This window comes from Squalius cephalus (genome assembly GCF_949319135.1).
Source record: "Squalius cephalus genome assembly, chromosome: 9".
Lineage (NCBI taxonomy): Eukaryota > Metazoa > Chordata > Actinopteri > Cypriniformes > Leuciscidae > Squalius > Squalius cephalus.
The window spans coordinates 16711831-16728057 of NC_137130.1; the positions used below are offsets into that span (position 1 = coordinate 16711831).

General features: G+C 37.7%; 1 protein-coding gene across 2 annotated transcripts in view; it reads right to left on the reverse strand.

Annotated features, from left to right (window-relative positions):
- The window catches only part of plekhm3 (pleckstrin homology domain containing, family M, member 3), a 39139-nt gene continuing 22912 nt past the window's right edge, over positions 1–16227 (reverse strand). Inside the window, exons 6-8 of one of the 2 annotated variants that reach the window (XM_079882464.1) lie at positions 14557–14620; positions 5583–5740; positions 1–2536 (exon numbers count right to left, since the gene is read on the reverse strand). In XM_079882464.1, the coding sequence (XP_079738590.1) occupies positions 2365–2536; positions 5583–5740; positions 14557–14620 (394 nt within the window). In that variant the 3' untranslated portion in view covers positions 1–2364. Of the gene's footprint in view, positions 2537–5582; positions 5741–14556; positions 14621–15340; positions 15520–16227 lie in introns of those variants that run through there. The other variant, XM_079882465.1, reaches the window with a different exon arrangement.

The window sequence follows — 16227 nt, forward strand, 5'->3', positions numbered from 1 at the left end:
TGTTGTTAAGTAATTTTCTTTATTGGCAACAGTGGTAAAAAAAAAAAAGGCAAAGAAAAGAGGAAAACTGGAAGGAACCCGCACCAGTTCTGAAACACAAATATTTGCAAGAGGTTGTCTGTAATGGAGAGTTTACAGAGTACAAGAAAGCACAGGGAAAATCCGAAAACTGATACAGAAATTGCAGTTAAGTATATAAATACAATAAATATGTCTGAAACAAAACTGACATGTAAATATACAACTGAGAACAAGATGACAGCAGAAAAAAAAATTCCATTACAACTTCAACAAACATGAAAATAAAAGACCATTTTGGTGTACTGAAGGAACAAAAGATATTCACCGAGTACATCCACTGAGTTCCCTTTTTGTTTGTCCCATAATTCATTGTGTTAAGAATCCCTGATTTTAAAGAACAGTACAAATAATGCAAAGTAACATAATAAATCAAACTTTCAAAGCGAACAGATTTGAAATCATTCCATCTTACAGTAACATGTAAAACATGGTGCATTTCGCTCAGTTCAAGTTTAAAATGGTGTAATGACAAGATCTCTGATGGGAAAACAAGAGACTGCCAGATTTTGGGAAGATTCCTTTTTTTTAGTAAGATAAGTAAAGGTCTTCGCCTTCAAATACCAAAATGATTAAGTGATTATATTACGATATATTCTATAGCCTGATATTCTGATTAGATTAAATACTGAAACATTATTTGATTATAGCTTGCTAATTGAAGAACATCAACAGGCCAATGCGTTGGCTTTCAATTTAAGGCAGGCAAACAAACACAGACTCAATAAATACAACCAAATGTTCTAACACGATCATCCATCCATGATTTTACATCATTCTATCACACACAAACCACACGTAAACTAAGACTGAATCTCATTTAGAAGTAAACTTCTTGGTGCAAAACAAGCTCATAAGCTCAAAAACTTACACACATTTTCTCACAAACAAAATGTAACATGGTAGCAAATGATATGTAAGTTGACCTAGACCCATCTGAAAGAGTTCAATTAATGTCAATTGTTGGCCAGTAATGAACTTAAGTTTCAAACATCAAGTGTACAGCATCAGTTTGAATATTTGACATCCAGTATAACAGTAACTTGTAGACGATTTTTCAATTAGCAGGTAGTTCCAATGCGTTTCTATCAGTAAAGCTGAATGTGATTTATATCTAACGCTTTGTTTGCTGGTGAGGTGTCCAGGAAGAGAGACACTGCTCTTTTCTCCTACTGTATGCTTACAGAAGAAAAGAAAAAGAAACTTAGGTTTAATTGTGATTCAAGGGAACATTCTAAAATGTCAGTAAGCTCGCTACATTTACAGCAGGGGTCGTCTGACAAAAAAGGTAATTTTTTGTATCGTCCACATATTGTCGAACTACAGAAGAACAGGTCTGGTCAAAGAATTTCGGGTTTGCTTTACGTTTCTTGTTAAATAGACGTATGAATGCTAAACAAAGCCCTGGAGCTCTAGACTGTAATTTTGGGGCTTGGTGGCCAAGGGTAGTTTGTAATCACAGACCAGGCGGTTAGCAAGAACAACGTGGTTCGGCTGCTTATAGGCAGTGCCATTGAGTGTTGATAAACAGTCAAACGTTTTAAACTTCAGCTGGATGGGACAAGACAGAAGTCCTAGCTCATATTACACAACTCAAACCTTCAGTCCACAAAGCTCAAAGCATAACGGGTTTAAAATGAAAACGGGTATGCAAACATACTGTGACTGAAAGTGCAATGAACTTATATAAAAAAACATTGAACAAATTGCAAATGTGAAAATGCAATAATGAAATCATGTTAAAAACATAAAAAAAAGATATTTTTTGTTCTAAGGAAGTTCATCTTCATGTTCTAGATCAAGGTTCTTCGGCATCGTAGGTTAACTACAGCGGGGAGGGAAACCGAATGGAGCGGCCAGACAGCCATCTTGCAGCGCTCATTTTCACCAAACCATTAATGGATTAGAAGCTCTATTTGTGTCCTGAAATTGGTTTGAATCATCACTCTTGGATTGTGAGTCTGCCAAAAAAAGTGCATTATTTTACATCAGTCAGTGAGAGTGTTTATGTGCAAGTGTGTGAGTGTACTTTGCCTGTATTTGTCGGTTGGCCCTGGCTGTCATTTGGTAGATGAAAGGGAAGGGTAAATTGGTATCATTATGAAGCCTCTGCTCTTCGCGAGCTGAATTATTGTCTCTGTGCCCTTCTCTCTCAGGTGAGGGAGAATGTAAAAAAAACAAAAACTCCTCTGTTTCTCGGTTTTCAGGGAGCACTTCCACCGAAGGAACACAGTATCTTGTGCTTCTTGGTTACAGCAGCACTCGGACTTCATTAGAGCAGTGTGTTCAGGTGTCCAGCTCGAAGCAGTCTAGCACTTGGTCATCAGGGCTGTCGTGAGGGCCGTGCCTCCTCCAGAATGACGCCGGCTTCTTGTGCAGTTCTCTGCGCACGCATCGCGGGCACGGCTGGGCTCGCATCCGACACTCGGCGTGGAAGACGGCTCCGCAGCCATCGCATCTGCAGTCAAAACAGGAGAACGCTGATGGTTGATCCAAACATTCATATATATACACACACACACACACACATATACAGTAGTCAACATTTTAAGTGGATCAAAACCTTTCATCAAAGTTATACATGGATTTTGAACAATACCCGTTCTTGTCTTGGGACAACTTTGATGAACTTTTTTTGATCCACTTCAAATGTTGAATATTTATATATATATATATATATATATATATATATATATATATATATCCACTATATATCCATATATAGTACTGTGCAAAAGTCTTAGGCATGTTAATATGTTCTCAGTTTTTTCCTGTTTCTTCATGTAATCACAGACGGACTCGATGATGGTGAGATCAGATCAGACCGGCTGTTGTCAGACTCCTTGTGCATACACAAATCTCACTGGATTATTACAATTAATGGCAAAAAGAATGTTTGGAAATGTAAACTGATATTTCCTACTGACACACTACAGCAAAAGATATAAATAACTGACTTAAAACCATTTTTTTGGGGGGGGGGGGGGGGGGGGGGGTGGGGGTGGTATTAACATGCCTAAGACTTTTGCACAGTACTGTATATATATATATATATGAGAGCGTACTTTGCCTGTATTTTTCGATATGCTCACACACTTATACATATACTGTATGTATACGTACATATAAATTATATATAAATATTAATGCTTTGCATATATATGTGTGTGTGTGTATGTGTGTGTGTGTGTGTGTGTGTGTACCTGTTTTTCTATCCCGGTGGGGACTTCAACCTGAATGCACACAGACTCATGGGGACTCGTGTCACAGTGGGGACCTAAATTGAGGTCCCCATGGGTAAACACGCTTATAAATCATACAGAATGAGTTTTTTTGGAAATGTAAAAATGCAGAAAGTTTTTTGTGATGGGTAGGTTTAGGGGTCGGGTTAGTGTAAGGGGATAGAATATACCGTTTGTACAGTATAAAAAACATTAAGTCTATGGAGAGTCCCCACAAAGATAGTGTGTGTGTGTGTGTGTGTGTGTGTGTGTGTGTGTGTGTGTGTGTGTGTGTGTAAACATATAGTACATGTCCTTTTAAATATCATGCAGGCTAAAAAGGTTAGTCCCAGTCTATATAAAACTACTACGTCCTTTACTAGAACAATTAGGAGCTCAAGGGCTCCTCATTCCTCTAAAGAGAAGCGACTTCTCTCTGTGCACCATCATGGGCGGTAGTAGGCCAGTGGTTAAAGTTTTTGGGCTGCCAAGCCAAGACTTAAACCAAGATCACTGCTGGCAAAGAGGTTGTGCAATACTAACCAGAAGTACTACTGGTGGTCTATTCCTGAAAACGGTCTGCTTTGCACTAAAGCATAAAAAGGCCTTGTTCTTATTAGAGTTTTAGAAAGGCATTCCTCGTGATCTAATATGATTTCCTCTTTATATAGAACTATTAGTAAACATCCCCCCAGAAATGAAAAAGTCTTGCAATCTGAAGCATGCCCAACATAAATAAAACCTAAAGCATGCTAACAAGATAATACTAGCTGACAGGATGTCTATTTTAAATCGACCTCTATAAATAAATAATTCTTTCCAACAGTAAGGATCCAAAAGCCATAAGGGCTGTGGTGCACTTGCTCATCAGAGAGGTGTGGTGGTGGTTTGTGGAATTTATGGATTTACAGTGGGGCGTGGAAACACCTTCTGCTCTTATGACTGCACAGTAGTGGCCTATTGAGCATGTACTGTTACAGATACAACATGAAGTGCATACAAACACACCCATGAAATTCTGGATAAACTAAACAGGTCACGCAGTGAAGCAGTTAGTGCAACACCTGGATCCAGCTGTACTAACAGACATGCTCAATCAATCATGGACAGATGCGACTGGGTCTATCAGTGAATCAACATGTACCAATAGCAAGGCTGTAAAACGATTTATAATTAAATGCAATGAATCTCCTCATGCATTCATTCCTTTTTTTAGGAGAGAAAATAAAACAATATAAAATATAAAAAATATAATATATATATAAAAAAAATGTCTTGCGCAATATTTATATTTGTAATATTCTTAATTTTATATGTATTTAAAAAAAGCAAATATATATATACAATTTATTAAAACATTTTTACATACTTTTAAAAAATGTAAATATTAAAAGAAACAAAAATGTATTCACATATTGAGCATATATTTTTATATATATTAAAAAATACACAAATAAAAATAAATGTATGTATGTATATATGTTTTTTTTTTTGTGGTCTCTCTCCATACATACTTTATAGGTCTGCTAAAAATAATAAAATATTTTTCCCCATTTCATATTTAAACTTTCGATATTTCATTCTGTTCTGTCTGATATTCTGTAGACTGGTCAGAATAGTCTACAGAAAATCAGACAGAACAAAATGAAATATCGAAAGTTTAAATATGAAATGGAGAAAAATATTTGAACTATTTTAGATAAATGTAACTGCATTAACCTTATCTAATTCATTTCAAAATGTAACACAGCCCTAACCGATAGTCACTGAGGCTTTATCAGTGTTGCCGTGTGAGGAGCTATGTTTAAATAGCAGCATCTGTTCTGGGAACTGCACTCCACTTCGCTGGAGAGTCCGAAAGATTCTAGTCACACTGGTGGTATGAAAACCAGAGAGCGGTTTATCAGCTGCAGGCCATAAGCGGCCAACACACAGCCTGCTGAAAAAAAGCTGAGATGCTCGAAGGATTAACTGTCCCCTTACAAAGGGTGTACTATCACTGCATCATCACACCTCAATCCACCACCCGCTGGGTGTGACTAACATGACACAGAGGCTGGACAATCATCAGCAATGAGCTGCGGACCATTTGACAGACAACTGGCACTTAAATAAACCACACCTGTGGTTCCACTGAGTCTAGTTAGTGAAACGTAATTGCAACAATGGCTGAAAAGTTAAGCTACTTTTATTTTTTTAGGCCACTGTATGTAGCATCTTTGATTTCACAGAGCTGAAACGTCATGAGACATTTAGAGGTGAAACAGCGGTTACATATCTCACCTTCTGGTGGAATTCTCCTGGAAGGGATAGATGACCTGACCATTTTGACAAAGCTCACAGATGAAGCCCTTCTCCCGGCACAGACTACAGCTGTAGACATGAGAGCTGGCAAACTTGATCACCTTAGAGAGGAAGGGAGCGAGCTTTCCATCTATGACCTGCAGAAAAGAGAAAGACATTACAAAAGTGGAAACTGTAAGCATTCCATAACTGAGGGGTGGGCCATATGATTGTCACAATAGGAGTCATTTTATTTCACTTTAACAAGATATATAACACAATATAGTTATTTTTGCTGGAAATAAGGTTATTACGATACCAAAAGTTTAGATTCCAATCAAATTTCACAATTCTCAACACCAATTTCGCAGCAAAATTGTTAGCAATAAAATAAGGAACTAATTACAAGCAAATAGGACAAATAAATGCAACAGTACAAAGATACAAACTAAATAAAGAGTGCTTTATGTTTTTCAGGTAGGTCTATCGAAACACTACAGAAACGTAGGATGTAAAGCCACGCTGTGTGAGCAGCGTTTTGTGTGCGTTTCGGATGTGTGCTCACAGAAACAGAAATCAGAAGCAAGCAAGTACCGAATTGAGTTTCTTTAGCATCTTAGTGTGGTTGCATGCTTTAAAATTGCTTGAACGTTTAAACTGGTAAGGCTTTAAAACGCATGTACATGAAATACTTTTGTGACAGCGCAGCACTGCAATCTCATATGAGCGTAACCGCAGTAGGTGCAATAGTCCAAAATCTACCAGTTGTTAAATAACACATTTTGCCATACTCTACCAGTATGTCGCTCACCCTTACAAGACTGAATCTTGAAAATTACAGTAATCATCCTGTTAACAGTTAGAGGTCTATCTGAGATTTTTAGCGACTGGACAAACACTTAAGAACAAGATACAATGGGAGCCAAGTACAAAAAAAAAAAAAAAAAACGAAGAAAAAAAAAGACATCACATCAGGAATCCACATGAAAACTAATGAATGCTTAGAGAGTGGGGGGTTGGCTACGGATCGAGGGTGGGGTAATTCCTTTTGGGAGACTGTTTGCAAAAAATAATATGTGAATGCCATTTATCGGCCAGAGTAGTTAAAAATCGGCCTGTTCTTTGAAAGCGGGGCGCTGAAGAAGGTGTATTGTGGGATGTTGAATGAGACAGGGGAAGGGGCCTAGACCTCCAGTGCATATTCACCAAGGGGGCAGAGACAAGTGGCTACACCTGGCAGCACTGCAGCACACCAATTAAAGGGCCTGCCAGCATTCTTCAGCCCTTCCACAAGGATGGAGGAGGAGAAGAGGGGACAGTGGAGCAGGAGAGCTGGGGAGGGTGGGACGGGAAGGCTCGAGGGAAAAGAAAGAATAAAAGGAGGACCACCGAAGTCTCCCACGAAAGACACGCACACACATATGTGAGCAGGGAGAATGGGTTGAAAAGGGGAAGGTTTGTGTGGGAACAGGGAATCTAGACTCTACAGCCATGGCCAAAGTTGCCAGATGATGTGTTTAGTTACTTAAAACATGGTGTGTTTGGTTTACATTTATGCACTGGGCAGACGCTTGTATCCAAAGCGACTTTCAAGGTGGGATTCAAGAAACATGTTTTATCAGTTCTTGCCTCCCCTTGGAATCCCATGACTTTTGTATTGCTAGTGCAATTCTCTAATGTTTGAACTACAGGGTTTATTGGAAGGTTGTACATCAAAATGTCTACGTTTCTTACATTAGTGTATAAATGTCCATGGGAATGAACTGGGTAATGTGTATTGTGCTCTAAGACTGAGCGATATATATCGAATACTTCAAGCAACAATTAAGCAACAAAGAAGCATTTTAAATCTACTTGGCAATAATTTTGTTGACCATTGTTGCAGATGGTTCCTTTTAAATAACCTTTTAAGCCATTTCAAAGCTAACATAATGCAGATGTACATTTATAATATAGTATATAAATATTTTTACATTATATTAAATAACATTTTTAGATTATATTAAATAGTCAAAAGGCTTTTTAATGCCAAACCCTACCGTGCTCTAAAAATGTAATAATAATTATCATCATCATCATCATCATCACCATCAATTTTATATAGCGCCTACAATTAGCTTATACTTTACATAAGTACCTTTTAGGTGCTTAACAAAATAAAGAAAAATAATAAAATCTACAATACAAATATGGGTATAACCCTCTGTGTCAGTGTCGGTCAAAAATGACAGATTTTGTTATTTTTTTTATTCCAATGAAATGATTGTACTATATTTTAATTAGATAATGTTTTTTATTTAATATTTTGTATGTTGGGGCATGTTATGGTATTAAATTATATTTATGCAGTAGTTATATAATCCATTTATTCACTTTTTTGAGCATGGACCTGAAAGTTAAATTTCCAACTTAAACTGCCATTAATCTTGAATGCTTTGGAGCACAGACTTAAGTTTGGACTCTTTTTAAAAACACTTGGCAGATCATTGAAATCACACAAAAATACCATTTAAATTTTTTTATACAAAATATATATTTTCCAAAACACATTTTACTCTAAAACTCTGAGAAAATCAAGGCCATTAATCTAAACAAGCTGTGTTCCAAAATTTGAGGTTGATAACTAAAAAAAAGTAGCTTTCAGTAAGAATTTGTTTGTGCGCAGTACCAAACGTTTCCAATAAATGAAATTTGTCTCCCATTCATTTCCAATGCTGTCATTTTTGACTCCGAACAATACAAGTGTGACACACAAGAAGTGCCAAAACCTTTACCAAGTTTTGTACCATTCCAATGGAGATAAAAATTCTGGTAAAAAAAATGACCCAACAGCACCAGAGGGTTATACACTCCAAGAATATTTTCATTACATTTGATCCCTTTTCAACATTTCATAATTCTCAATTAGAAAGAATTCTTCACATTCCACCAAAGCACTGCCCGAGTCAAAAAGACACTAGGCAGAAAGACCCACATGCAATAAAGTAGTCATTGTCAATGTCCAATGAACATAAAGGTGAAGCTGTTGGCAGCCTTTCTCAGTACAGGCACCAGGAGAGCCCTTAACCATCCATCCATCAAGTAGCTTTCAGTTCAGAGTCAGGCACTCCTGTTTTTCTCTGCCTGGGCTGACAGAAGCCAAATACCCTGCCTTTTCCCATGTGGTGAAGTAATATAGCAAGGCATTAAGGAAACGCTGCAAGCCACCAATCAAAGCGGTGTGGTGAGCACACTTGCCGTCCTTTGGTAAAGATGATGTATACTCCCCTTGATCAATGCTGGCAGAGGGAGTAATTAAGCATTTAAATAATTTAGCAGGCAAGGTGAGCGAAACGGCGAGTACGCCAGACTTAATGGGGAGGGACTGTGAAGAGCAAGAGGGCTGTTAAGAAGAGTTACTGACAAAGAAGTGAAAATGTGAATTTATGCTTCAACAGCTAGACAAGATCAACTGATTTAAAATGAGTTGCATTAAATCACCCTCAAGGGCTCAGTTAAATAGTAATAAGGATAAATTTTACCTAAAATATTACTATACATTAAAACACATTCATAAATATAAATGTATATTAATTTTCTTTAATATACGTTAATACACTTATTATACGTAATATACACTACACATTAAAGACATTTATAATGTTGCAAATATTTCTGTTTAAACGTTTATTTTTATTCTTGTTACTTTAAATGTTCTATTCATCAACAAATCCTAAAAAAAAAATTATCATTGTTTCCACAAACAACACAACTGTTTTCAACATTGGTAATAATAAGAAATGTTTCTTGAGCAGCAAATCAGCATATTAGCAGGATTTCTGAAGGATAATTTGACACTGAAGACTGGAGTCATGATGCTGAAAATTCAGCTTTGCCATCACAGGAATAAATTACATTTAAAAATATATTAAAATAGAAAACAGTTATTTTAAATAATAATATTTAACTAATTTACTGTTTATAATGTGCTTTTGATCAAGTTAATGCAACCTTGCATAAAAGACTTCTAAAACATATAAAAACCTCTTACAGACCCCACATTTTTGAACGGTGAAAAAGTATATGTAAAATAATACAATTTAATCCTCAAAATAAACATTACAAAAAAGAGTTTTAACATAAAACTAATGAGAAATATTAGTCACTATTCAAATTTGAGACATTTTTAATGTAAAATCTTTGTACAGATGGTCAGATGTTTATCTATTGAAGCACAATATGCACATTGGATCATCTCAAATAAGGCTGGAGAACATGATCATCAGGTTTTAAACAAACTTGTAGTTCAAGCAAAAGGGAGACACTGAAATAAGATATTCTGAAATTCATGTTCATTTTAAAGTCATTGTTTAACTCAAATTTTTATGCAAAAGAAAAACCCGGTAAAAATGTTAAACATGCATTAAAGTTGGGCGACTCACTAAAACCAGCATCTTTGTGGCTATTTCGGGGGGCATGGGTGACGTCTGCCAAATCAGCTCCCCCCAAATCCCCCACCTTTTGCTCCTGTCTTGCATGTGCTTTGTTGTCAGTTGCTTAATCCCCTAAAACCACAGTTTAGCGCCTACTTCTTCATCCCCTCCTCAGCCCTGGCCCTAATGTCCTCGCCCGCTCCATTAAACGGCAGAGAAAGGGCCCAGATTAGACAGATAAAGAAAGTGTGAGCTCTGTTTGGATAACACCCTCCCTGCCAGGGCCTCGCAAAACAGGATTACAACTGGCGTGTGTGAGGAAGTGAGAGAGAGCTGGCCAGCCAGGGTACAGCCGCGTGAGATGGGCATGAGAGAAACAATGTGAAGATCCATCATATTTGTGGACCATGGAGAGTAAACGCATTGGTCATAACAGACCTGGGGCCTGTACCATGATGGTAGTTGAATAGACTCAGGGTTGCAGGATTAGTTTTGAGTTGACAAAACCAAACCAATCCAACCTGGCTTAGTTGGTACCATGATGCTGATCATCAACTTTCTCTGTCAACTCTTAGGAGTTTAGGTGTGACAATCAGTAGCGAACAGCCAATCACATGCTGAGAAAGAGTGAAACTGCAATTCATTTCTCGCGAGAGAAGCAGCGCGATTCACTTCTTTCTTCTGCAGAATATTACGAGATTAAAAAAATATTAAGAATTTATACAAATTCACACAGCAAGAAGAAAATAGCTGTCTATGAAAGAGGACAACTAAAAGAAAAAGACTTGCTATATCAGTGCAAGTAAAAGTTGAAGTTAGTTTATACAGTTGATAAAGGTATTGAGAAAATTGAACATTTAAACTCACATGTAGTCAATGTTTAGCTTTATCTATTGATTCTAAAGTGTATTTATATTGCCTTTATATATTTATTCATTTAAACTCTGTGATCGATTAAGGGTATAATAATTACAGAAATAATATATACTAAAAGCCAGACGATTTTGTCTTTAAAAATAATTTTCTATGTAGTGTACAGTAGAAACAGGTGGAGTGACTTTATCCTTTGCTCACAGCTGATTGGCCCAAGTCCGGTTTGCAACCTCTTACCTGGAGCATAACCTGCCCCGGACCAGGTTAGCCGTGAAGCGCAAGTTACTATGGCGATGAACACTGCTAAAAGTCAAACCACTTTCATAGTGCCTAAAACCCAGGGTGTGCGCAAACTAAAATGAAACATACTTGGCTAGCCACCTAAACCGGCTTCATGGTGTAAGCCCCAGGTGTGATTTAGGCATCCTAGAAGCAAGATGGTTTTACGAAAGTTGATGTTTCTCTTGGTGAGAAAAAACACTTGATTCAGATATGTAACTTCTGAGGACCTGAATGTTATCGCTTGAGCTCAATTAAGTGCATATTGTTGCAGAATGTTGGCAAGACTAATGCTGTTGCCTTCGGTACAACGCATACAATACAATTAGCATTTATATAGCACTCTACTTGTGTCCATCTTGGTGCACTTGGTAAACTTTTCATACTCTTCCAGTAAAGACATCAAACAAGCAGTGGCCAAACAAAGCTGGCTTATAGGCAAGTTTAATGCAAACTAATATGGTAAAGGGGGTCATGTTTTTAAAATAAGATTGCCCAAAACTTAGTGCTAATTGTTAGATTAAACGAGGAGAGCATTCGGATTTGGTCAATAGTGTGTTTGGAGTCTTGCTGGAGATCAGCATTGAGTGAACACGGAGGGCGAGCATTCCAGAGCCGCGGAGGAACCGGCACTAAGTAGAAACACTAAAAGAAAATGGCTCCTTAATAAGGTAAGCCAATTAAGAAGCTGAAAGAGAAAGTAATGTGACGTGAATGGGAAATGCCTCGAATTTGGGCCTTACACAGGCAGTGGGGGAGAGAGTATAAAGGTCTTGTGCTGAATGTGATGAATAAAAAGTACACAAGAAGGGGGACAAAGTACTGACAGTGCAGAGAGTATTTAAGAACCACGGACAACTGTGCCGTTTCACTTCAAAGATGCAAGTATGAGCCAAATTGGTGTAACAAAGAAAACTGGTTCACAATAGCAAAACAATATTCTGAATTTTTAAAGAGAAGCCCATTTTTAGGCACTGTTTTAAGACCCACAGCCCCAATACTGAGCAATATTACTGTGACACAAACAGACAGGGAAAAAGAGAGAGAAAGACTATGGTAAGCATTACTACTACAATTGGTCTTACTTAAGCCCCTTTCACACAGAGCGTTGATCCCAGAAAATTGCCATACAATTGCTAGAGTGCCTTCTGTGTGAATGCAAACACATCCCGAGATTGATCCTGGGATGGGGATCTAGTAACATTGCTGGGATCAGTCCCGGAACGCGCTCTGTGTGAACAAAAGGCAGGACCAATGCCGCAAGGGGTGTGAAGCTTAGATCGTTCGCCAACTTAGTGGAACGGTACGCAAATCGCTAGTTTTTGATCAAATCAGAAAAAAAAAAATGCACGAGTGTGGTTTCTCAAGAAAGAAATCTCAGACAGTGCGGAGACATTACAGGTCACATCCTGATGTCACTTGTCTTTACAGGATCTTTACGGGATGTGTGTGAACGTACGCACAGATTCCAGAAAATCACAGGCAGTGTGAATGAACCAAACAAAAAAATCATACAATCCAAGGACACATTATCACTGTATTTTCCGGAATCTCTGTGTGAAAGAGGCTTTAGGGTTAGGGGTTTAAAGATACATTTAAAAATCAACTATACAGCTTTGTTTTGTGGCAAAAATAAAAATAAGTAAAAAATAAATGAATTAAAACTCGTAAGTAAATAAATAATTAATTTACTATAAATGAATACATAATTTATATGTAATATACATTTATATCTAATAATAATTTAGATCTAATTGACATGTTGAATGTAAAAGACATAAATAAACTTACAATAAAAAGCTAAAGGGGCAGTGTCAGGCAATGGGATATTGGGGAACAATAGAATGGAATGGAAGCAGAGGCAGGACTGTCACGCTTTGTTTTTCTGCCTGTTGCTTCTGAATGACAGTAATTAGTAGGCTGGGTGGGGGGAACATAGGGTGGAGAGGGACTCCAGCCTCCCACCAGGAGAAAGAAGGGAGAGGGGATGTGGGACAGAAGAATAGATGTTCTGAGAGCAACAGAAAAATAAGGGCAGGGGTCATTCCTAAGAAACAGAAGAGTGACAAAAAAATTCAGGCACGGTGGCAGGGGTGTGGGGGTATGGGGGGGGGGTGTGCAGATTGAGGGAAGGAGAGAGAAAAAGAGGGGAGATGAGAACACTGTTTGCAAACAACAATTGTTTAATTAACAACAATGGACTAAATGGGAAACTTTTTCCAAGTGAAACACCTCTACATTATGATGTTTTGAGGCTTGATTTCAATGAAAGCGTGTACATTTCTTAGTTTCAGTTCAATTCAGTTTTTTATCTAATATGCAAGAACAAAGAGAAAAAAGTTGATGACACAATAAACCCAAAAACAAGAGCGAATTATTTGCAAGCTATAAAAATATGAGCCATTGAAAACACTAAGTGAAGAGCAGAAGGTTAATGTGTCAGCGACACTGAGCTGCACATAGATCTACAGTAACTCTCTGAATGTCAGGGTTGCGAGGGAAGGGTGTGAAAAACACCCTCACTCTCACAGCCTCTCAACATCCACTGCCAGAAGACAATGACCAGAGACACGCTGCATGGTGATGATGGGTGCTACAGGTGTGTGTCTGTGAAAGCGATGAAGTCTTTTATCAGGATCGTGCGAGGAAATATGAGTACATATAGTCACCTCCATACATACTTATCACTTTAGCCACTCTTTTTAAACATGTATGAATGTCATTGCATTGGTTTGATACAAAATATCAAACCAAGTGGCATTTATGTTCAAGAAATAATTCACAAGCACAAAGTCAAACATTTAAAAAACATTCTATTCAAATGTTTGGCAATACTTTAAAAAAAATGTTTTTGAAAGTTCTCTTTTGCTCACCAAGGCTGGATTTATGTATGTTTTCTATTTAAACATTTTAAAATGTAATTTATTCCTGTGATGGCAGAGCTGTATTTTCAGCAGTCATTACTCCAATAATTAGTGTCACATGACCCTTTAGAAATCATTCTAATATGCTGATTTTTTGTTCAAGAAATATTTCCGTTTCAGAAATTGTGTTTTAAAAAATAAATAAAACTATTTATAAAAATAAATATTTATATTAAAAATAAATATTTATTTTTAAGTCATGCTGCTTCGTATTTTTGTGGAAACCATAATAAATGTATAATTTATTTGAAAAATAAATATTTTGTAACAACGTCTTTACGATCACTTTTGGTCAATGTAATGCATCCTTGCAGAATGAAATAAAAAAAAATTTGTTACGACAGTCTACACTGTTCAAAACATTATTTTTACTCCATTCAGCAAAACTTCATAGATTATTTCGTAGATTACAAAACAATTCTGTGTCAGCCTACATGCATGTATATGTATAAAGAGAGAAAAAAAAAAGGAATGGTTAAGACTCACCTGCTGCAGGTCTGCCAATGAGTAGAGGTGCACGTGCTGTAACAGGTATTCTCTTGGAAAGATCCTGCAGAAAAAAAAACAAGAAAAATAACATGAAATAGCATAAAAAGCATATAAATATTACCTCAAGTCATAACTGAGCCTGATCATATCTGTAGAAAAATAACTGCAATAGCTTACACACAAATCTATTTCAGGAGGAACGCTAGTTTCCCGCCTTTCCGCCTCTGTATCCATGACAACATGGGCCCAAATTGCTTGGAAATAGGGGTTAATTCAATTGAATTAGAAAAAGGCTGTAAAATAGGCATTTAAAAGCACTATCCCTTATTATGGGTGAAGTGGGGCGGCTCAGTCTCTCTCTCTCCATCTGGCTGGCTATTATGGCCCTCTTCACCTCTCTCCTCCCATGAGCCAACACTCGCTCTTTCCCTCTCTCATTCACCCACGCCTGCTCACATTACAAACTCAAGGGCCCACAGAATTATCCAGAAAAGAGGGGAAGGGAAAAGCAACAGGCACACTGTGAGGTGGAAAGAAAAAAAAACAACGTGCGGTTGCGAGAAGGAAATGAAACGAAAAACTGTTATTGATCCCATCTTTTACTAACTAGTCAGTCAATAACAACCACTGACAACTGACCCAGCAGAACAGGTGATTCAGTCTAATGAAATGTTAATGTTCCTCATTGGAGATGCATAAAACAATTCATTCAGACACAAAGCTATTGGTGTAGCCACACTATAGCGGACTAGTGCTGTCTTTTTTTTTTTTTTTTTTTTTTACCACAAAAGGCTGGAAAATTGGATCTATTAGGTAGTTTGGCACTGGAAACCGGTGCATCTTTACTCCTGCCCACTAATAGTTCCTCCACTCCGCTTCCTCAGTGGCTTGGTTCCGTCATTAGCAGCCCGTCAGGCAGATGTTGGGAATTAGAGACAGCCTTGCAGACCACAAACACAGCTAGAGACAGGAGAGAGGGAATTTATGGCATTAAGGCATGGGAGGAAAGCATGCTGGGTAGTTTTGAGCTATAATGGGGCATTTAGGAGTGAATTTAGCTATGATAATATGTAGAGTAGCACATGATCTAAAAATCGCCTATGTTGCACAAATGCACGCGTGTTTTGAGACTCGCTGGACATCTCAGTCTTCAGCTTTAGGGATTGCGGTGAACCTCCATCTTTTCATTCACTGCCATAATCTCATTGCTGGCTGAAGAGAGGAAGCATGGCGGTACTCCAGACAGCCCTATTCACAGCTCATCCCTCAGACCTCATTAGGCCAAGCAATCATTACAGCACTAATCTTAGTCTAAACTGAGGCATGGAGGCAGGGGGTGGGATGTTTACTAAGCTGAGGATGAAATCTCTTTTCAGTTGTTTATGGAAGGCTCAAGGGTCAACAGACAAGAGTTGCAGCAGGTGTCATTAGTACAAATAGAGTTGATGACAGCAGCTTTGTTTAGGGTTTGATGTATGGCACGTCAAAAACGATACTTTATCAAGAGTTGTGAATGCGTTGTCTTAGGTTTAAGAAATATATGCATTAAAACCTTAAAGAGAGAGAGTTTAAATGTGCTGTCTTTTTGGCCATGTTGTACTGTTCTCAGACAGGAGTATTTGTAGATGTTCTTTAAACTCGTTAATGAAAAAGAATGATGCACGATGA